At 43.3% G+C, this 21,745-nt stretch overlaps 1 protein-coding gene across 3 annotated transcripts in view; it reads left to right on the top strand.

Moving 5' to 3' along the window:
* The window catches only part of SLAIN2 (SLAIN motif family member 2), a 63,100-nt gene extending 59,142 nt beyond the window's left edge, over positions 1-3,958 (top strand). For all 3 annotated transcript variants that reach the window (XM_054729220.1, XM_008140288.3, XM_028143770.2), the window contains one exon: positions 945-3,958. In XM_054729220.1, the coding sequence (XP_054585195.1) occupies positions 945-1,011 (67 nt within the window). In that variant the 3' untranslated portion in view covers positions 1,012-3,958. The remainder of the gene's footprint in view (positions 1-944) is intronic.
* The last annotated feature ends 17,787 nt before the right edge of the window (positions 3,959-21,745 follow it).

Raw genomic sequence — 21,745 nt, 5'->3', positions numbered from 1 at the left:
GTATAATCTGGGAGGGCAATTTTCAAACTTGCTACAATTCAGAATCTTCTGTAGAATTTGTATAGAGGCCTAAAATTTACTGCCATAGAGCTGGTCTAAAATCTGTGGGTATGCTGGGTTTTGTTTGTTTAATTTTCAGGTGATTCCGAGCCCAGCCATGTTGGGAACTGTGCACCTGTTATCTTTATCTTTCAGGAATGTGATTCAGTAAATTCAGGTGTCAAACAAAAGTAAATGTTAAATATTTATTTGCATGTAAAAAAGTCCATTCATCCCATTAGCTTTCAAACTGCCTATACTTTTTATTCTAAGATAAACATATTATATTTCTGAATTCAATAGTAGAGTACAACAGCTTTTTACTATGCACTATGCTAAATAACTTATATGTATCTTATTTTATAATAACACTAGAGGCCCGATGCATGAAATTCGTGCAAGAGTAGGCCTTCCTTCCCCCAGCTGCCAGCAGGCACCCAGGACCCAGGCTTCCCTTGCAGCCGCGGCTTCGTCCGGAAGGGCATCCGATCTAATTAGTATATTACGCTTTTATTATTATAAATTATTATAGATGAAACATGTAGGTACTGTTGTTACTCCTATTTTCGAAGAAGAATATTGAAATGTAATGAGGTAAATAAGGTTGGTATTCCATGTGGTTGGAAAGATGAGACAATCTTTTCCTTTCTTTTACTCTACTAGCTATGTTAACAAAAAGAGGTTAGTGAAGTCACCTGATGCCCAGTAAAAGTTGGATGTTATGGAAAGATTGAGTGTGGGACGGTTGTGCTGACGGCTGTGCAGAGCTTTGATCTCAGTAGTCCCCTGAAACAGCCTGCATTGGATTGTGATGCCACCTGCAGAGTCATTATCCTGTGTGGGAGATGGGATGGCAGTGTTTCACTTAAGCCCTGCAAGTCACTTTACAAAATTGCTTATTTCAGATCCTTGCCAGCTCCTAAAACCTATGGCAGCATGAAAGATGACAGTTGGAAAGATGGCTGTTATTGACCAGCAAAGAGAAGAATACAGAAGTCCACAGCTTCACAGACACCCCTTCACCAGGCTAAATGACAACTTTTATATGCAGACTGTTCATATGAGACTCTTGGGATTTGTCAAGTCCCAGCCCTCTCTGTCTTAATTAGCACAAACTGACAGAGATGACCAAGCAGCACTTTAATGACATTTAACATCAGATGTGTTTGGTAATCATACAATCACTCTCCATGGAATCACTTTTAGTTTTGTTTAACAGAAACTAAGTTGATTTTTTACTATTTGACAGAGGCCAATATCTGGGCAAAAAAACTAATGGATGCCAAAGAGAAACTGCCCTTTTGTAAACGAGAGAGTACCTTTGTGCACAAGAAAATGGTGAATTCAAGCTATCCAAAACTTCACGTTCAACATAATTTACTGTATAAATGGTATTAATAAATATTTGTGTTAATGAGAACTAATATTCTGATTAATTACCTGAAATGTTTCACTAGTGTTTCACTGGTACTCCAAGGAACTAGATTGAGATGGAGGAGGATGGCAGCTAGAGATTTAAAATGTGATACCTAAATTTGGGAGAATTCTATAAATTAATTTTGCAGATTCATTAGAAATAAAAATGTCATTTGTTTAATGTCAAGTTTTGGATGTAGCTCACATGTCACCGCCATCAAGTAGTGTTACAGCGTGCATCCATCACGTCGCATCGACACATCGGGCTTCTGTGTTGTTTTGATTGCCAAAAGGGCTTAATGTCAGTTGTACAATCTTTCTACACTTTATAGCTCCTGGCTCAGGAAAGATAGCCTTTGCTATTGAAGCCAACTTCTTCACATGCTGTTATCTGTTACAGAACTGAGAGACCTTGTTTTTATTAGCAGGTTTCCATGATGGGAAAGAGCAAGTAGTGTGTGTCTTTATTCTTTACATAAACAACACCACCTCGGTGCTTACAACCTGGAACAAAACCATACAGTGAGAGAGGGGGGAAATCTATGCACTTAACTTATAAAATCTCTGGTAATGACAGTGTATTGTTGCTATTAATGACACAACGGTCTGTTATGTGGTAGGAGACTAGCCTGCAGAATCCTACCTAAGTGGATCCACTTTAAACTGAGTAACTGTATAAAACGTCCTTCGAAAATACTGTCCCTTTTGACTTTGATTCTGCCTTACATCTATTTTTGCATTTTTGGTAACAAATGAAATCCAGTACATGTGACTCTAACCCTTAAATACTTGCTCTCTAATGGCCCGTATGTATAACCTGGGAATCATTTATTTCAGGTGTGTTTTGGGTTTTTTTTTAGTCTTTTACTAAAAAAAAAATTCCTTCTACACCATGCTTCTCATTTTTATGGTGAGAGGTCTGTTTTTAAATATTTGTTTGAACCAGCTCTAAAATATTGGTACTGGAGTCACCTAAAGGATTTTAGGGATTTGAACGTAAGTTTATTTCCTGTTAGTCAAAGACATTCTGTAAGTTGGCAAAAGAAATTGAGAAATGGGAAGCTTGATGTTCAGAACAGCACTGGGGTTGACATGTCGAGAGACCCCTTTGTGCCGTGAGTGACACCACGGCTTGACCGTGATGTTAGCTTGACCATAGGGAGTCATTCCCGTTAGTATAAGCAGCTGGAGATTTGACCTGACAGTGCTATGTATTTCGGTGTAGAACGCAAGGAATTTTATCCTTGAATTTGAGGGTGATGGGGGTGGGTCAGGAAAAGATGGCACCAGAATCCACATGATGATGAACTAAAAAATGTTGCTTTTTAGAGAAGATAAAGAAAACATCTGCTTTGGGTGTGTATGGGGTATCCCACATAAAAATCTTAAGTGAAAGAAAGAACTAGCCACTGTCTCTTTTTAAAATCACATATACGCGAAATGAAATAGGTCTCAGTTTTCAGTGCAACATTGCAAAAAGTATATATATATATGCTGCAATCTAATAATTAAGAGGGATTTTAACTATTATGAAACACCATGACATTTTTAAGTTAGATTATCGGTTTCAAGAGGAGTATTCAGGTTATTTAACTTTGTTTTTTAAAGGCTGCATCAGAAAAAAAAAAATGTCTATTTTTTTTAATTCAAATATTTCATCACATGTTAAAAATGTATTTGGATCTGAGTTGGGTAAAGTATAATTTTCCCTGCTGTTGTACTGCCACAGACCATTGGCTTTTGGTCTCCTAAAGAGAAAAATTGCCTTTTTACTAGAAAGCCTTTGTGTATTGCCAATTTTTCTATTTGGGAAAATCCAAGAATTACTGTGGTTAGTCTTACAGGAGAAATGTGGATTTGATAAACTAGTGCCTATGATTTTAACTTATGTTTGATATATAGTAGTAAGGGTTTTATGAATGTTAAATATTTTTTTGTGCCAACAGCCCAGATTTGTCCTTATATGTAAGCAGAAAGCTATGAGCTCTGCTTCCGAAGTTATTTAATTTTCTCAGTGTTTGAATGTTATTTTTTTGTGTGTTAATAAAAGTGTAAAGAATTGGAAAAATATAAATATTCTTAACTCAAGTATTTGCTGGATCATTTTTCTACAAAACTTGTTTGTAATAAGAAACACTCTGAAGAGTTGACTTTTTTCAGTTTTCATACCTGGAAATCACATTTTGTAAAACTGGGGACCATTCATAATTGTCAGATACTTTTTAAAATTGTTATCTCAATACATCACTTTTATAAAAAAGTTTTTTTGGAAGGAAATTAGATACATGTGTCCCCAGATGTTTGTATAACTCTAGAATTATCTAGACTGTGTATGTTTTTATTGAATGTACAGGCATCAATTTTTGACATTACGCATGGTCCTTTGAGATCACATGAACTTTGATTTGCAAACATTTCTATAGCCGAACTTGTATGTGTGGTTGCCTCCTTAATAAACAGCCTGACCATAATGTTTATTATTAAATTTATATTTGTTTTTCAAGTGTTTTATTAATTTCTGAGTATGATGAGATTCCACTTCCCCCGCCGCCACACGCCGCCAGTTGCCTACAATTGGTTTTAATAAATTTCTCAGTTGATTTTTTTTTTTAAACACACAAACCCAAATCACATTTGATCTTTATGAGGTTGGGAATGTATCATGTTATATTTTCTCCTGGTCATTTCATATGTGGATCACTTGGAGTAAATTTATAGTTTACTCAAAACTGATATGGTCCTGGAACTCTTTCACCTGCTGTAAATTAATATCTAATTAGAAGAAGTTAGCATATATGAAACAAGCAAAATGTCAATTTTAAAAGAGTTTCCAACAGGAAAAATGAATACATTTTCAAAGCAAATACGGGTATTTATTTAGTTGATCGTGTGCATCTTTTCTCTCATGGATGAATGGGAAAAATTGAGAATTGTGCGTGATTTCATTAGTTCCCCACATTCCTTTTGGAAGTTTCTAACTGTCCTTTATGTTACAAAAATATTAGAGAAATTATTCTTCATGTTTGAATTTTTTCTCCCAAGTCAAGCTAAAAAACTTTTAAGAACCATTTAAAATTAAGTGTCAAATATTTGTAATTCAATAAATGAGAAGTTGACTTAAACTAGTCCTATGCCAGTACAACAGGAGAACCCACTTGGAGGTTTTTGCGAAGTACTTGCTGTATCAAAGTTCAGCTTTGAGTTATAAAAGCAGAATAAATGTTAGAGAAACTGACTTGGAAGGACATAGCAAACAGGATCTTCACATGAGCATGAAGCCAAAGTTAGCATCCCCTAATGTATTTTGTATTTTGAATGATCCTGAATATATGTCTGAGGAGACTCAATGAAATGGCCCTCTGCCCGAGCCGGTTTGGCTCAGTGGATAGAGCCTTGGCCTGTGGACCGAAAGGTCCCGGGTTCGATTCCAGTCAAGGGCACATGATGGGGTTGCAGGCTCGGTCCCCTGTGGTGGTGAGTGCAGGATGCCGCCAGTCAATGATTCTCATCATTGATGTTTCTATCTCTCCTTTTCTCTTCCTCTCTGAAATCAATAAAAATATATATTTTTTTAAATAAAAATAAGAAAATAAGAGTTAACCTAAACTAAAAATTAAAAAAAAAAAAAAGAAATGGCCCTCTGGTTGCTAGTCCAAGAATGAAACAGATGCCACTCGTAGGCCTTAATACAACCCGGTAAAACTGTGCTGAGTGATGACAATTTCAAACCAATTCCTTATCTGCACTGGGTAACGTTAATGTTTTCTTTTTAAAAAGAAGAAAAAAATAAAGCTTTATGATAAAATAATAGAGATGCATTGTGTCAAAAAACTGAAAATATTAATACATATAAAGGTGAAAATGATCCTGTGTTTCACCTGGGGAACCTGCAATCTAGGAATAAATATTGAAGTGCTGACCTAAAATCTATACTAATAATAGCGGAATATGCAAATTGTCTGGGACGCCATCACAGTAATAGTAATGGCCAAACAGCAGGCTGACAGACTGCGTGGGGCGGCAAGGCCAGCAGGGGGGGTTAGTGAGGAACGACCAAATGAACAGCAGGCTGCGTGGGGTGACCAGGCCAGCAGGGGGTTAGTGAAGGACGGCCAAACAACTGAACAGCAGGCTGCATGGGACAACCAGGCCAGCAGGGGGGCAGTTGGGGGCAACCAGGTCAGTGGGGAGGGCAGTTGGGGGCAATTAGGCTGGTGACCAGGGGCCAGTTGGGGGCAACAAGGCCAGCAAGGGGGGCAGTTGGGGGTGGTCAGGCTGGCAGGCAAAGGCGGTTAGGGGTGACCAGGCAGGCAGAGGCGGTTAGGGGTGACCAGGTAGGCAGGCAGGTGAGCAGTTAAGAGCCAGCGGTCCTGGATTGTGAGAGGGATGTCCGACTGCCGGTTTAGGCTTGATCCCTGGTATTGGGCCTAAACCGGCAGTTGGACATCCCCCGAGGGGTCCCGGATTGGAGAGGGTGCAGGCTGGGCTGAGGGGACCCTCCCCCCCATGCATGAATTTTGTACACTGGGCCTCTAGTGGTTATGTAAGTGGAAGGGTGAATAGTTTTCTGTTTAAGATAAAAAATACTTTTCACTTACAACCCTGACATAAGTTTGCTTCTGAACAGAGGTGTGCAATAATTGGTACTGAAAGCTTGACACATTTCTCAATTCCTGATTACATATATTCCTCAATTTAAAAGATCATATATATTGTTTGTATCTTTATAACATTAATTGGTGTCTCCTATGAAAGTTATGTTTATTACAGAAAACTAGAGAAATACAGTAAATTATAATGAAGGAAAAGCACTTAATTCCATGGGTAATCAACCATTTAAGTTTGAAGAGATTTTTTTTATGAAATTGGGAATCGTCATGGTTAAAAGTGTAACTTTTTATTAACTCTGATGTCACTGATGACTTCATTTATAGATAGATTCTGCTAAGAAAATGATCAGTTCCAGGGAAAGTATACAAATATTAATTGTAAAACTTTACCAAACCTATATGATCATAGTTCTCCATATAATGTTTATTGAACTGCTCTACACAATCCACCAAACTGAATTGATAGTATTGGTTGAATACAATTTCAGTTTTAAAACAAAATACTTTTAACAAAATAATAGGTACAACCAAATAATCAAGATAGTCTAGAGTTCTCAAATTTAGAATCACCTGGCAGGCTGTTAGAATGCACATTTCTGCACCCCATCCCAAGAGTGCCTGTTCAAAAATAAAACTCTGGTCGTGAGAACTAAAATTATAGGAACAGAATTCCCCAGGACAGGTCAGGCGCCATAACTGGACTGACTGTGGCCAAGTGATTGGAGCTAAGTACAAACTACGTAGCTCGTAGGAAAACCCTACGGATAGAATGCGGGAAAGACCACTTTCTCTGAAAGTGGTCCTATCCCCGGGGAGTGGGCAAACAGAACAGTAGGTGCACACCACCGATGTCAGTGCACATCATATAAAACCATTGTTTCTCGTCTGGTCATTTCCCTGGAGCAATCATCATTCCCGTCCTTGAATGCCACGAGGCACCTCGGTGTCACTATAAATTCCCCTACTAATAAGTAGCAGGTTGATTTAAGCTCATTCTGTCATTTGCCTCCAGGAGGAAGAGTTGATTTTTCAAAAAAAAATTTGTTTTAATTGATTCATGAAATATGCACAGAAAAGTGTACAAAATGGATGTTTAGCTCACTGAATTACCACTAAGGGACGACGTGTGTAACCGGCGTGTAGGTAGGCCAGAGAGACGTCACAGCTCCCAAAAGCTCCGCGTGCCACCTGCTAACCTAATCACTGCTGCCCTCTTCGAAGATGACAGCTGGCCTGGCTCCTAACATTACAATTTAGTCTTGCCTATTCTTGAACTTTGTGTAAGTGGAACCCTACACTTCGTAATTTTCCTCTGCTCTTTCATTTTTATTAAAGGCTTACAATGGGGTTTTTCTCAGACTCAGGCACTAAACAACAGAAATGTGAGACGCGTTCTCATTGCCCTCTTGTATGCCTTGGTATAACTATTTCACAACTTGTCCAGGCTCACGTGGGAGGACAGTTGGGGTGTTTCCAGTTTGGGTCTCTTAAACATAATGCAGCTTTGGATTTGGGCATGGTCCAATGGAGTAAGCCCTCAAACGCCTTTCTCTCCCATTTACAACAACTGAAAAGCTTGGACAAAATGCAAAAGGCAGCGACCTGAGGACACTGAACAATAAGCAAAGCAGGCAGGCCGGGGAGGAGAGTCGAACCTGCAGAAGAGACCAGCCAGGTGGGCCTCCCATTTTCCCTTTCTCTCGGCCTGAGCCGGGAGAGCTGCCATCGTGGCTCCTCAGACAGTTACACCAGAGGAAGCTGAGGGGAAATCTAGGAATGAAAACCCCCAAAGACCAGGAAAAAGAGCAGCTCCTGGAAGCTAGAGCACGTTGAGGGTTTCTATTTTCTCTCTTTTCTTTCATAACCTGCTTCTGAAAGGAGAAAAGTTTAAAAGAATGCCACGGCTTTTAGGAGAATTGAGCAATCCTGTTGCAAGAGGGTTCTCTTACACATGAAACAAATCCTGGTTAACTTAACCAAAATTGGCTCGGTTTCCACAGTACCACAGAGCGTTCACATAAAAGGTGGAGGCTCCCGGTTCAATCCCATGACTCCATGGGGTCAGTTGAATGCTGAATTTCATGCCAAGTAGTAATGCTGATCACACCGATGGATATTGGGACTGATGGAAATTGAACATAAGGTAAATGAGAAGGGAATTATTAGCCTTAAGGTTTGTTGTGTTTGCTTGTGACCATTATGATGAACCCCATAGCCCCTGTAGCACATGGGGAGGGGATATATATGGTTGGCTTTATTTAAAAGCATTTCCTTGCTTCTTTCAATCATTGTCTACAGTTATTTTTCTCATCCCTGCTCAAACTCCCCTCAAAACCCTTACTCTTCCAAAAACTTTCCAGGTTTTCAATTGTGCCCACCTTAATGGTGAAGCATGCCACGTCTGTTCACCTCGTGTCTTCCAGTAGACTGGGCTTCTGTTTCCCAGGGTTGGCGAGAGTATGCAGGAAATACAGAAGAGGAGTTGCCCAATTTCCAGTTCTGGGTTTGCTGACTTAAGAAAGAGGTGGTAGGCCCTAGCTGGTTTGGCTCAGTGGATAGAGCGTAGGCCTGGGGACTGAAGGGCCCCAAGTTCGATTCCAGTCAAGGGCACATGCCCAGGTTGCAGGCTCAATCCCCAGTAGGGGGCATACAGGAGTCAGCCAATCAATGATTCTCTCTCATCATTGATGTTACAATCTCTCTCTCCCTCTTCCTTCCTCTCTGAAATCAATACAAATATATTAAAAGAAAAAAAGAAATACGTAGTACGTTTCCAAAATCTAATTGCTTATTTTCTTGAACCAATTTTCTCCTATTTTCTTCAGGGATCTTAAAAGGCTCAGTTAAATGATTTCCAGAAAACATGTAGCAGACTCATAAATTCCTTTCCACTCAAAAATCAAACCATCGATTTTGTGTGCAGAGGTTGTTCAATTAAAGGAATAAATGTCTATTAAACTAAAAAACGACATAGACAACTACATCCCACAGATAAAATGTATGTACAGGAATTATAGCTGGTGGTCTTCAACACTGTCGTAGAAATCCGAAGTCATGGCTGAACTGATCAGGCCATCCTGGGCCAGGCCTGAGCGAGGCCTTGTTCCACCACTTAGTGCTGTGTGACCCTTACTGAGTCACTTAACTTCATTAAACTTCAGAATCTCCCTCCGCCCCTGACAAAAAGAGCTTTATCATAAGATCTATATCATGAATTTACTGTGCCGATTAAAAGAGACCAAGCATTGCCCAGCCAGCATGGCTCAGTGGTTGAGCGTCGACCTACGAACCAGGCGATCAGGGTTCGATTCCCGATCAGGGCACATGCCCAGGATGTGGGCTCAATCCCCAGTAGGGGGCGTGCAGAAGACAGCTGATCAATGATTCTCTCTCATCATTGATGTTTCTATCTCCCTCTCCCTTCCTCTCTGAAAGCAATAGAAGTATTTAAAAAGAGAGAGAGAGAGACCAAGCATATGAGGAGCTTCACATAGTGCCTGGGTCTCAGTAATATCAATTATTATAATTATTAATACTAAAAGTAATATTTAGGAATAATATTGATCAGTATATATTGGGCTTGGAGTAACAGAACTTAATTTTCAGGGGTATATGTAAGTATTCAAGAAGTCCAAATTAGATTATTGGTGGTGTTGGTTCAGTATTCAATAATAATTTCAGAGATCCAGGCTCTTTCTAACTTTATGCCCCACTGTCCTTAAAGTTGAATTTTGTCTGCATGCTTGTCGCCTCGTGGTTCAATATGGCTGCTGCAGATCCAGCCATCACATATTTACTTAAGGCAGGAGTAAGGGGTGAAGGGGCAATGTGAGGGATATCTGCTCCCTTGCATCAAGAAACAAAAGCTGCCCTGGCCAGTGGCTCAGCTGGTTAGAGTATCATCCTGTACCAAAAGATTGTGGCTTCGATTCCCAGTCAGGGCATGTACGGGAGACAATTGATCAATGTTTCTCTCTTACATCGATGTTTCTCTCTCCCTCTTCCTCTTTCTGTAAAATCAATTTAAAAAAACATATCCTCAGGTCGAGAGAAAGAGAGAGAGAGAGAGAGAGAGAGAGAGAGAGAGAGAGAGAGAGAGAGAGAGAGAGAAGAAGAAGAAGAAGAAGAAGAAGAAGAAGAAGAAGAAGAAGAAGAAGAAGAAGAAGAAGAAGAAGAAGAAGAAGAAAAGAAAGGAAACAAGAGCTTTCCAAAGGCCAAGCAGATTTCTGCTTGTACGTCATTGGCCAAACCTGTCCCTAAGCATCTCCTAGCTAAGGAAGCTGGGAAAGGGAATACATATTTAGCTGAGCACATTGCCTTCCCTAATAAGTAAGTTCTGGTAGTGGAAGAAAAGAGAGAATGGATGTTGGATCAGCAACTAACAGGATCTGCTACAAGTAAATAAATTTTCTAAGTAATAAACACTTAGCTAAATTCCTACAACGTTTTTAAAGTTGTTAGTAATTTTGAACAAAAATCCTTTCCTGATGCTGTCCTAAACAGAAGATGCTGATTATGATGGGAATGTCACCTGATTTAAACTCATCAGTAAAATGAAGGACTATATTCTGTGTGTAATAGATGTGTTTCTTCTCTCACTACCAGTTGCCAGTCCTACCCACAGGAAGCCAGTGTTGAAGCCATCCTTACAAATGCGTTGGTTTTTTTTTCTGTTGACCCAAATCAAATAATCCAGATCATTAGAATTCCATATAAGAATAGCCTTGTAAGCGCTGAGCTATGTCGGTTTCTAATGGATGCCTAGATCCTGCTTCTCTGTCTCTAGGATTGTTCTTTCACAGGCCTCTTTTGGCACCCTTCCTGATTTTTCATTATGTTCGAATGTTTGAAGAGCCAGAAACCTGACACTCAGTAACTGGGGAAGAGGGAGGAGGGAGAGGAAAAAGGGCTCCTGCCTGCAGTGCTCATCAACACCAGCGAAGTAGACAGCCATTTGGGATGATATATCCCCGGGGATTGAATGCCTTGCCTGTTAGACTCATTAATCCTGTTAGTGGATATAAAGAATGCGAACCCACAGAAAACGGCTCCCTCGGGCTCCGATTGCCTGTTCTGCAGGAGGCACACAGCAGGCCCTGCAGGGGAGATACTCCACAGGCTTTTTACAGGACACCTGCCGGGGCCAAGCCTCCCTCTCTCTTCAAAACCACTTTGATGTTGAGGTTGTTTGTCATTTTGTTAGTAATTGGCTGTGTCTTCTCTTTCTGTTAATTTTATTTAAACTCTGAATTTAATATTTCAAAAAAATTTTAGGACGTTTTGTTGTTCCGCATTAGCACTACGGTGAAGAGTCAAAACGCTATTTTCTATTCTGAACACTAGGGGGAGATCTTGTTTTCTCTCGGAGAGTTTTCAATCCCAACTCTCCCCGGCTCAGCTAGCTGTGAATGCAATTTGTTTTCTTTTCGGTACAAGTGAATCACTATGATATCTTCACATTTATCAAAATAGAATGAGGATACTGTGATGATGTGGGGAATCCTGGGTAAAAACTAAGGAAGTCAGAATAAAGTATGGACTTCAGTTAATAATGATATATCAGTATTGGTTCACTAATTTTGGCAAATATATCATACCGATGTAGGATGTTAACAACAGGGGAAACTGGAAATAGGGTATGTGGGAACTCTGAACTTACTATCTTTGCAACTTTTCTGTAAGTCAAAACTATCCCAAAATAAAAAGGTTATTTAAAAATGCATTTTAAGATAGTAAGACCAGAACCTAATTTCTATTTTGTTTTTGTTTGTTGTTGTTGTTTTTGTGTTTTTTGCTTTGTTTTGTTTTGTTTTAGTTTTTTGGGAACCATGGAAAACACTTTAAAAACAATATATTTGCAGAACAAATGAATATTGGAAAGGACTTTGCTAAGTGAGCTAAAAGTATATGAAGATATATTCAAATAGCATTAGATACATTTAATATACTTAAATATTTTTAAAATTGTTATCTGAGCATCTTAAACTCCTACCTGAGCATCTTAAACTTCCCAGCAGCAGGAGCAATGGAGGAGGAGGGGTTCCCGGCACAAGTGGGGGAGCCTGCTTCCAGGGCCAAGTGTCAGGGAAGTCCCTCGGCTTCTCTTCTAATTCACATGTGGGCTCCCTGAGGGCCCGTCTCACCCTGATTTTCCACCTCAAAGAAACATAACAAAACCTGTTCATTCTTGAGGAGCCATTAGCGTCCCTCTCTGACATGTGTGATTACGTGGCACACCACTCATGCACAGCTCCTGCAAGTTCTCTTCGGACCTCATGCACTCCAGGTTCCCACTTCTCCCTGGAACTCTTTCATTTCTCTTCTCTCTCTCTCTCTCTCTCTCTCTCTCTCTCTCTCTTGAAATTCAAACCCACTGTCCCTGGGCTCATGGCTCCCTCCCTTCAATTCCCTCCTCGAGGGCCCATATGTTCCCTCCTTCAGGTGGTTCCACTCCACTTCTTTTTTTTTTTTAAGTCTTTTTTTAAAATATATTTTATTGATTTTTTTTTTTTTTTTTACAGAGAGGAAGGGAGAAGGATAGAGAGTTAGAAACAACAATGAAAGAGAAACATTGATCAGCTGCCTCCTGCACACTCCCACTGGGCATGTGCCCACAACCAAGGCACATGCCCTTGACCGGGATCAAACCTGGGACCCTTGAGTCCGCAGACCGATGCTCTATCCACTGAGCCAAACCGGTTAGGGCTCCACTCCACTTCTCATCTGGGATCCTTCCATTGGCGGGAGGACTGGGGGTTCTGTGGTGGTCACTAGGGTGGCTTTAACATCCCAGTCCTCCTCCTCTTGGGCATAAGGTACAATTCCATGTCCCCGCCCCTTCCCTTGCTTCGGCCAGTAGAACAGAACAGAAATGACTTACTTCTTCTGGACAGGAGCCTTTACCTCTTCCCTTATCAGAGAAAACACAGTCACCCCAGGTGATGGGGACTGTCAGCTGCACACTTCAGTGAGGACAACGTGGAGCCCCCAGCCAACCCTCTGGGATAAACAGGTGAGAAAGAAAAATGTATCTGTGGCTTTAGCCACTGAGAGTTGGGGGTGTTGAGCAACATAACCTAGTTTATCCTGACCATCCACCATCCCTCCCAGAGGGAGTTCCTGCAAACACACCACAATCTTCCCCATTTTACATGTGAAGAAACGGAAGCACTGGAGATTAGGTAGCTTGCCCAACATCAGCTAACTACAAGGGAATAAAGCCAGGGTTTAAACCCAGGAAGTATGGATCCAGCGTCTGTGCCCACTATAGCAATCCTCCAGAGCAGTGGTCGGCAAACCCGTGAGCCACATGCGGCTCTTTGGCCCCTTGAGTTTTTAGCCATCAAAAGAAATTTCAATCGTTGTACTGTTGATATTTGGCTCTGTTGACTAATGAGTTTGCCGACCACTGCCCGACTCCCAGAGACAAAAATACAAGAAAACATCTGAGAATCTACTATCTTTGGTTCCACACCCCCCCCCCCCCGGCACACACACACACACCCTCCATCCTTCCCCCCTACCCCCCGCACACACACACACACACACACACACACACACACACACACACACCCTCCCCCCCCCCCCATCCCCCGCACACTCACAAACACACACACACTGAATAGCGCCATCCTGCTGCTCCCACCTGCGCGGTGGTTTCTCGGCCTCTGCATAGCTGCTGTCCTGAGACTGGCCTGATAGGCCCTTTCCTAGGTCCATGGCTTTTCTTTCTGACTTCACTGCCTTGTTTTGCTGAAGTATCTGTCGTTCTGAGAGGCTCATAGGAAAGGGCACGTAAGAGGTGAACTTTTGGAGGCTTTGAATGTTTGGAAGCATTTCATTCTTCCCTCGATGTGATGGTTAATTTTATGTGTAAACTTGCCTGGGTCACAGTGCCCAAATATGTGTCAAATGTGATTCTGGATGTTTCCATGAGAGTGTATTAGGATGAGATGAGCATTTATATAGGTGGATTTTGAGTAAAGAAAACTACCCTTCATAATGTGGTGGGCCTTATCCAATCAGTTGAAGGCTTAACCAGAACAAAAGACTTACCTCCCCCAAGCAAGAGGGAATTCTGCCAGCAGATGGCATTCAGACGAAAACTGCAATACTGGTTCTTCTTTGGGCCTGCTGACTTAGGGGTGCTCCCTGTGGGGAACGGGCCTAAGCCAGCAGTCAGACATCCCTCTTGCAGTCCAGGGCTCTTGCAGTCCAGGACCCCTCACTCCTTACCGCCTGCCTGCAGCAGAGTTGGGAGAGGCTCCTGCCACCGTCACTGCACTCACCAGCAGTGAGCCCAGCTTCTGGCTGAGTGGTGCTCCCCCTGTGGGAGCGCACTGACCGCCAGGGAGCAGCTCCCGTGTTGAGCATCTGCCCCCTGGTGGTCAGTGCACATCATAGCGACCGGTCGTCCCGCCGTTTGGTCGATTTGCATATTACGGTTTTATCATATAGGATATAGTTGATAGTTTAAAGGATATAATGTTCAACCACAGTTCCTGCATTAGTTTTTCAGAATGTTGAAGGCATTCTTCTATGGTCTTCAAATCATTAGGGTTGGTACTGAAAATCTTACGTTCATTCTATTCCTATTCCTTTGAATATGGGCTTTTCTCTCTTCTTTCTAAAAAAAATATATTTTTTTCTTTGTGCCAAGTGTTTTTATATTTTATCCTTTTGTTGTTGTTGTTGTTGTTGTTAAGGTCTTAAAATTGTTGTAGGCCCTCAGTGGCTCTTTTCAACTTGGGAATTTATATTTTTGGGTCTAGGAAATGTTCTTCTTTACATGACTGTACTTCACTGGACTAGAAGCTTCAGGAAGGCAGGGGCCATATACTAGTATATCTTGGTCATGATTCATTTATGGTGCCTAGTGGAAAGTAGTACCTGGAGCCCACTAACTACCTGGATAAGTAATGAATGAATGAGTGAGTGAGCCAATTAGTGAATGAATGAATGTGGGAGACGAACATGTCTGCTTTGGGAAAAAGATATTGAGCTGAGTTTTAGACATGTAAAGCTTGAGGTAGACGGTACATGTAAGAGCCTGGAGCCCAGGAAAGATTTCCAGGCTGTAAATGTAGACCAGGACTTAACTGTATCTACTTGGTAACTGAAGTTCTGGCTGTGCAATGACCTCCTGGAGAAAGATCAGAAACGAAAGTGGACAGCAGAGGTCTGCGAAGCAGATGAGTCCTTTGAATAAAGAAAATATTAGTGTCCCGACTCTCCAAACAAAAGGACAACTTGGGGAGGATGTTCCCTTAGTCTATGGCATCCTCGAGCTCCCAGCAGAAATGGGCAAATTCTTTGAGAACATGGTCCTAGGGCACACTCATCATTAGTGTCTGCCACCAGCACTCACCTCTCTCTAGAGCCACAGCTTGAATCAGCAGAGAGAGGAAGACAAACATGGGTGGGAAATGGAAATGGCAGAGAGGAAAAGCCATTGACAGATGAGAGAAGTTGCCAGAAGAGGAATAGTTCTAGCTGACCCAGCCCTCCATCTCCTCTGAGCCATTCAGACCCTCATTCCCAGGCCCCCTGCTTCTGAAAACACTACCCATAGACACTTCAAAGTAGCCCCATACTCCACCCCTGGGTTGGCAAACGTTTCTTTCAAGACCCAGCTTCTGCTCTCTTAACCACGCTCACATCCTGCTCTCCACCCAGTCTTTTTCCTTCTCAAAGAAGGCTCAAGTCTCCTGCTTGCTAAGCCTACCTGGAACGGAAACCCATATCCCCAGTTCAAGCTGGACTGAGCTGACTTCTCTCATCGCCCGAAACCTAGGGCTCCCTCTAACGGCCTCGGGCTCCCTCTAACGGCCTCGGCCTCCCGCAAATCACCTGCTGGAATTGACAGTGCGGGTTCTGTCTGCCTCGCCCTCGCCCTTCACATTTCTCTGTGAGGTCCATGCCCTCTCAGAATGGAGCTCTCAGGGCGCCCACTCTGCATGGTATCTTCCTGCCAAAACATCCTGGCAGATGAGTCACAATTGGATTTGTTTGTTTTAATGGCTGGGGTGTGGGCACCTGGGAGCCAGCTTGAGAAAATGTGTGGCCTGTTGGATGAAATGATGAAGTCCAGATCTCCGGGGCCGTTCTGAGATTCGCCACCGCTGGGCTGGCTGACGGGAGCATCTTGTGCGCGGTAACAGCCGTACAAACAAGTCCAGTCCCCATTATCGATGGGCTGGGCCAGTGGTCGGCAAACTGCGGCTCGCGAGCCACATGCGGCTCTTTGGCCCCTTGAGTGTGGCTCTTCCACAAAATACCACGGCCTGGGCGAGTCTATTTTGAAAAAGTGGCATTAGGAGAAGTTTAAGTTTAAAAAATTGGGCTCTCAAAAGAAATTTCAATCGTTGTCCTGTCGATATTTGGCTCTGTTGACTAATGAGTTTGCCGACCACTGGGCTGAGCAATAAGGACCAACCTTCTTTCTCAAAGGAAAATGGTTAGATAAAAATTATTTAAAGTCACATTAAAAGCAGTAAAGAATTGAAAGGAGCGGGACCTGCCAGACCAAATTTGGGGGAGAGGGGGCGGTAACCTGAACCTAGAATCAAGGGAAAGTATCTGAGCACCAGACCCACGTGGTGCTCAGGGTGTGGCTGATGCTGAACATCTGGTCTTCAGTTCTCCAGCCTCATGTGGCAAAGGAGCCGCTCAACACCCAGGGCCCACCCACAGAGAGGAAACCTGGGGTGACATCCCCTACACCACGGAGCCCCCAAAGGCGACTGTGATGTGGCGATCTATAGTGAGAAGTAGACATTTGTCTTTGTCCTCAGTTCTGGCACAGAGCCCCTAAAACCCCTGGAATCTCCTAAGTCAGGAGAGTAATGTCTGTGTCTTTCATTGTGTTAATGAGGTGACTTTTGGACCCACCTGCGGGTGGGCGCTTGTCAGAAGAACCAACCAGAAACAGAGGGTTGGGACAGAGGGTAGTCCCAGCCCCTGATTTCCAGGGAGGGCAGGGGGGCTGGAGGCGGAATCAGTCACCCATGCCAGTGATGTAATCAGGCGTGCCTAGGAAAGAAGCTCCGTAAACCCCAAAAGGAGCGGGTTGGTGAACACGTGGAGATTTGGGGAGAGTATCGCTCCGGGAAAGGGCATGGCACCTCCATGCCCTTTTCCCGTGCCCTGCCCTGGGCATCCTTCCATCTGGCTGTTCCCATGTTGTATCCTTTTGTAATAAACCAGTGAACTAGTAAGTAAGTTGTTTCACTGAGTTCTGTGAGCCACTCTAGCAAATTCATCCAACCCAAGGGAGGTGTGTTGGGGGCGGGCGGGAGAAGGGGTGGAGATTGTTGGAACCTCTGATCTACAGCTGGTAAGTCAGAAGCACAGATGATAACCTGGACTTGCAGTTGGTAACTGGTGTCTGAAGTGGGCTGGGGCTGTCCTAGGAGGGAGCCCTTAGCCTGTCCTGGATAGTGTCAGGATTGAGTTGAATTGTAGGACACGCAACTGGTGTCAAATAATTGCTTGGTGGTGTGTGAACCACCCTCCCCTGTTGGAATTGGTGATCAGAATCACTACCTTACAATTTCTGATGCTGCTTTTAACCTTTTGCACTCGGATGTCGAGTGACACGGTTAGCATTAGAATAAAGGAATCGAGAAAAAAGCAAGTGAGTGCAAAGGGTTAAAAAAATCAGCTTTCATTTAAAAATAAATCATTATTGTCCTAGCTGGTTTGGCTCAGTGGAAAGAGTGTCAGCCCTTGGACTGAAGGGTCTCAGGTTCAATTTTGGTCAAGGACACCTACCTCAGTTGCAGGCTCCATCCCTGGCCCTTGTCAGGGCATGTGTGGGAGGCAACCAATCACATCGATGTTTCTCTCTCTTTGTTTCTCCCCATCCCTCCCACTCTCTCTAAAAATCAATGGAAAGAATATCCTCGGGTGAGGATTAACAATAACAACAACAAAATAATAATAATCTATATACACTGAGTGGCCAGATTATTATGATCTCTGAACGCATAATAATCTGGCCACTCAGTGTGTGTGTGTGTGTGTGTGTGTGTGTGTGTGTGTGTGTATTAGAGGCCCGGTGCATGAATTCGTGCATGGGTGGGGTCCAGCCAGCCTGGCCAGGGGGAGGGGAGGGGACATGGGCGGTTGGCTGGCCTGCCTGCTAGTCGAACTCCTGGTTGAGGGGACAATTTGCATATTAGCCTTTTATTATATAGGATATACACTGAGTGGCCAGATTATTATGTGTTCAGAGATCATAATAATCTGGCCACTCAGTATAAATAAAAGCCTAATCGACTGTTACAACCAAATGACCAGAACGACCAGAATGACCCATCGACCAGTTGCTATGACGCACACTGACCACCAGGGGGCAGACGCTCAACATAGGAGCTGTCCCCTGGTGGTCAGTGCACTCTCACAGCCAACCTCCTGTGGCCCCTCCCCCTGGCCGGCCAGACCCCTATAGGCCTCAATCACTGGCCAGGCTGAGGGACCCCACCCATGCACGAGTTTGTGCACCAGGCCTCTAGTAATAAACCATTATCATCATCAGGTATTTATTAAATAGCAAAGTGGCTGTTTCATAATTTTAAAAAATTTATTGATTTTAGAAAGAGAGGAAGGGGGAGAGAGAGGGAGAGAGAGAGAGAGAGAGAGAGAGAGAGAGAGAGACATTGATTTGTTGTTCCACCTAGTTATACATTCATTGGATGATTCTTGTATGTGCCCTGACAGGGGATAGAACCCACAACCTTGGTGGTTTGGGAAGACACTAACCAACTGAGCTACTCGGCCAGGGCAAATGTTTTATAATTTTAATCTAAAGTCTTTAAGGAAAACATCAATAAGAGATATTTTGCTTAGCTTCAAATGAAAAAGCCTGAAAAAATAACCCAATTATTTCAGCTCTTTAAATAGCTTGATATCAATTAGCAAATCGTGATTCAATTCAGTTGTGTTATTACTTTGACCCTTAAAAGTATAGATATAGACTGATGCAACCAGAAGCATAACAGTGGTTAGCAAATTCTGTGTCCGAGCCATGTTAATCCATTTAAGACTGCAGTAGCGTTTCCTGGCAGAAATTCTTCTCTTGGCAGGGCCTCTAAAATAAGAAGCATGTAGTGAAATTTATGCTGTCATTACCCCCGCCTGCCTTGGTGACGCTGCCAGTGACAAGGCATCGAATGGCTGAGACGATGGCAGCAGACGGACGTCATAAATCTTATTTCCTGGAACTACTTGAACCATCAAATGTCAACTGACCCAGAGGACAAGGGGGAGGAAAACATCCTCTCAGCCTACGTTTTTCTACCCCTGACAGAGATCCTGATTTTCTCATGAAGCATCCTTTCTCCCGCCTGGAGGCAGCTGGATTTTGGATGGTGGAAATTCCCAGGAACAAAGCTGAGGCCGCCTTCCCTCCCGCGGAGACCGGAGTGGCATTCAGCTCTGGTGACATCACTGAAGGATCCCCGGGGCGCCAGGCAGCGGGCGGAGCATTTCTCTGGGGATGTTTTCCTGTTAGAAGCACCCTTGATTTTGAATTTCCCAACTTCACAGGGTGCAGCCTCTCAAGGCAGTTTTCTGCATTGTAATTTGTAGAGAAAAATTATTTGTTTGTGTCCCGAAATCTAATATCTTAAACAAAATGGCACATAGGTTAAGTCTCAACTCACTCCCAAAGCAACTGGGAGACAGGAGTGAGAATGGGTTGGGAAGGGCCGCTTCGGCTTGAATGTAGCTGGATCGCACAAGTCCACTGCCTGTCACAATCGTATGAATTATAAGATACCAAATACGCTGTGCTTTAATCAACATACACCCTAATGTGGGGGTTTGCTATTTACTTGTAGGTGTTTTGCTAAGTTTGATTCTAGGAAACTGAGTTCTGGGAACTTTAGGAAGAGAACAAGTTCTGGGAAATGGATGGCTGCCCACAGTTGGGGCACCTGACAGGGCTACAGGGTGGGACAGGCAGATGGTCATGAAGAATAGCGTCAAAGGGAGTGGGGTGAATTCCTGCCTCTCAGACCCTGTGACCTGCCCCCAGCTCTCAGGAGGTCAAAACGCCTTGCAGTGAATGAGCTCCTTGGTTGATCAAGCACTAGGGCACAGCGGGGAGCACACATGTTTATAGCAGTGGTCAAAACGGTCAAGTACAGATAAGAATAAGGCCAGACGTCTGTCTTCAGGAGAGAGGGAGAGAGGGAGAGAGGGAGAGGCGATGGGAGAGGTCTTGGTGATGACGGCTCTGACTATGTGTGCCCCTGAACCACGCTGCTCCGATATAGACCCATTTCCTCTGTAGCGGGGGCACAGCTCTCGTTCTGGTCCCTCCTCTCAGCATCCCCCTGGAGACTGACTCCCTTTGCCTCTCTCATGAGGGACCATGTGGGTAGTCACTCAGATGCATGTTTATTTTCTGGTGTGACTCCAGCTGCCAAGTTCTGGGAACCAAGTAGCAGGAAGAAAGCTGGGTAGTCACAGCATCTTGTGTGCACACACTCACCGACTGTTTATACTCATTGTACTTGTACCCTCACCTACGTGTTGTACCCTCTCCAGAGAGGAACGCTTCAGTTTAGGGGAGGTTATCTACAGACATAAACTGGGGGATAGAGCTGGACATTGAGTCTCCTCCTCCTCCTCTTCATCTTTCTACTCTTCCTTTTCTTCTTTGAAAAAATAAAATTTTAAAAAATATTTTTATTGATTCTAGAGAGAGAGAGAAACATCAATTGAAGCATAGTAGCATTCATCTCGGGTAAAAACTGCTGTTTAAACTTTAACCTGCTATTCTGGCTTCTGTACACACCTGCTTGCTTAAACAATAGGGTAGTCGCCTCAGTTCCAGACTGAGACCTGGAAGCTCACGTAAATCACCCCGGTATGTTGCCAGCCCACATCACAAAGGTTATTCTCCTGTGCCTGAGGACCAGAACCAGAAAATTGCTTTCCCTGACTCAGTGGCTCCGGGGATGTTTTCCGTTGACTCAGTGGCTCCAAGAACTAAAACTATAATTAATCTTTAGAGATAACTAACTTGCTCAATTTAGCTTCTGTACAAAACTGCTTTTGCAAAAACAGTTCCTCATTCCAACACTAGGGACGTAATTGCTACCTTTGTGATTTTTGCCTTTATAAGCCTCATGTTACTGCCACTGGGCGCTGTGAGATTTGGAGCGCTATTGCCCCCTCCGTAGCCGCCGGCTTATGAAATAAATGTGGCTCCTTAATTCGACTTCTCGAGGCATCCTTGTGTGATTCGAAGGGCTCACTACAACACAATGATGAAAGAGAATCATTGATTGGCTGCCTCCTGCACACCCTCCACCGGGGATTGAGCCTGCAACCTGGGCATGTGCCCCCGACCAGGAATCGAACCGTGACCTCTGCTTCATAGGTTGACGCTCAACCACTGACCCATGCCGGCCGGGCCGAAAAAATAAAATTGTTATTGAGATATTTACATACAGATAAATGCACAGATCTTCAGGATGGACCTAACTTGACCGTAGCCCATTGTCCACGCCATCTTCCTGAAGATTGTGGTGCTACCCATTCTTGAGCCTCGGGGGACTCTGTGTTGTAGATGGAGTCAGTAGTGTAATCAAAGCCCAATGGGGGTGAGGGAAGGGCTTACTCTTATAACTAATTCTCTCAGGAAACATCTTTCCTTTTCATTATTTTTT

This window comes from Eptesicus fuscus, chromosome 2 (assembly GCF_027574615.1).
Source record: "Eptesicus fuscus isolate TK198812 chromosome 2, DD_ASM_mEF_20220401, whole genome shotgun sequence".
NCBI lineage: Eukaryota > Metazoa > Chordata > Mammalia > Chiroptera > Vespertilionidae > Eptesicus > Eptesicus fuscus.
Note: the sequence above shows the minus strand (reverse complement) of the source record. Positions and strands in the feature narration are given on the sequence as shown.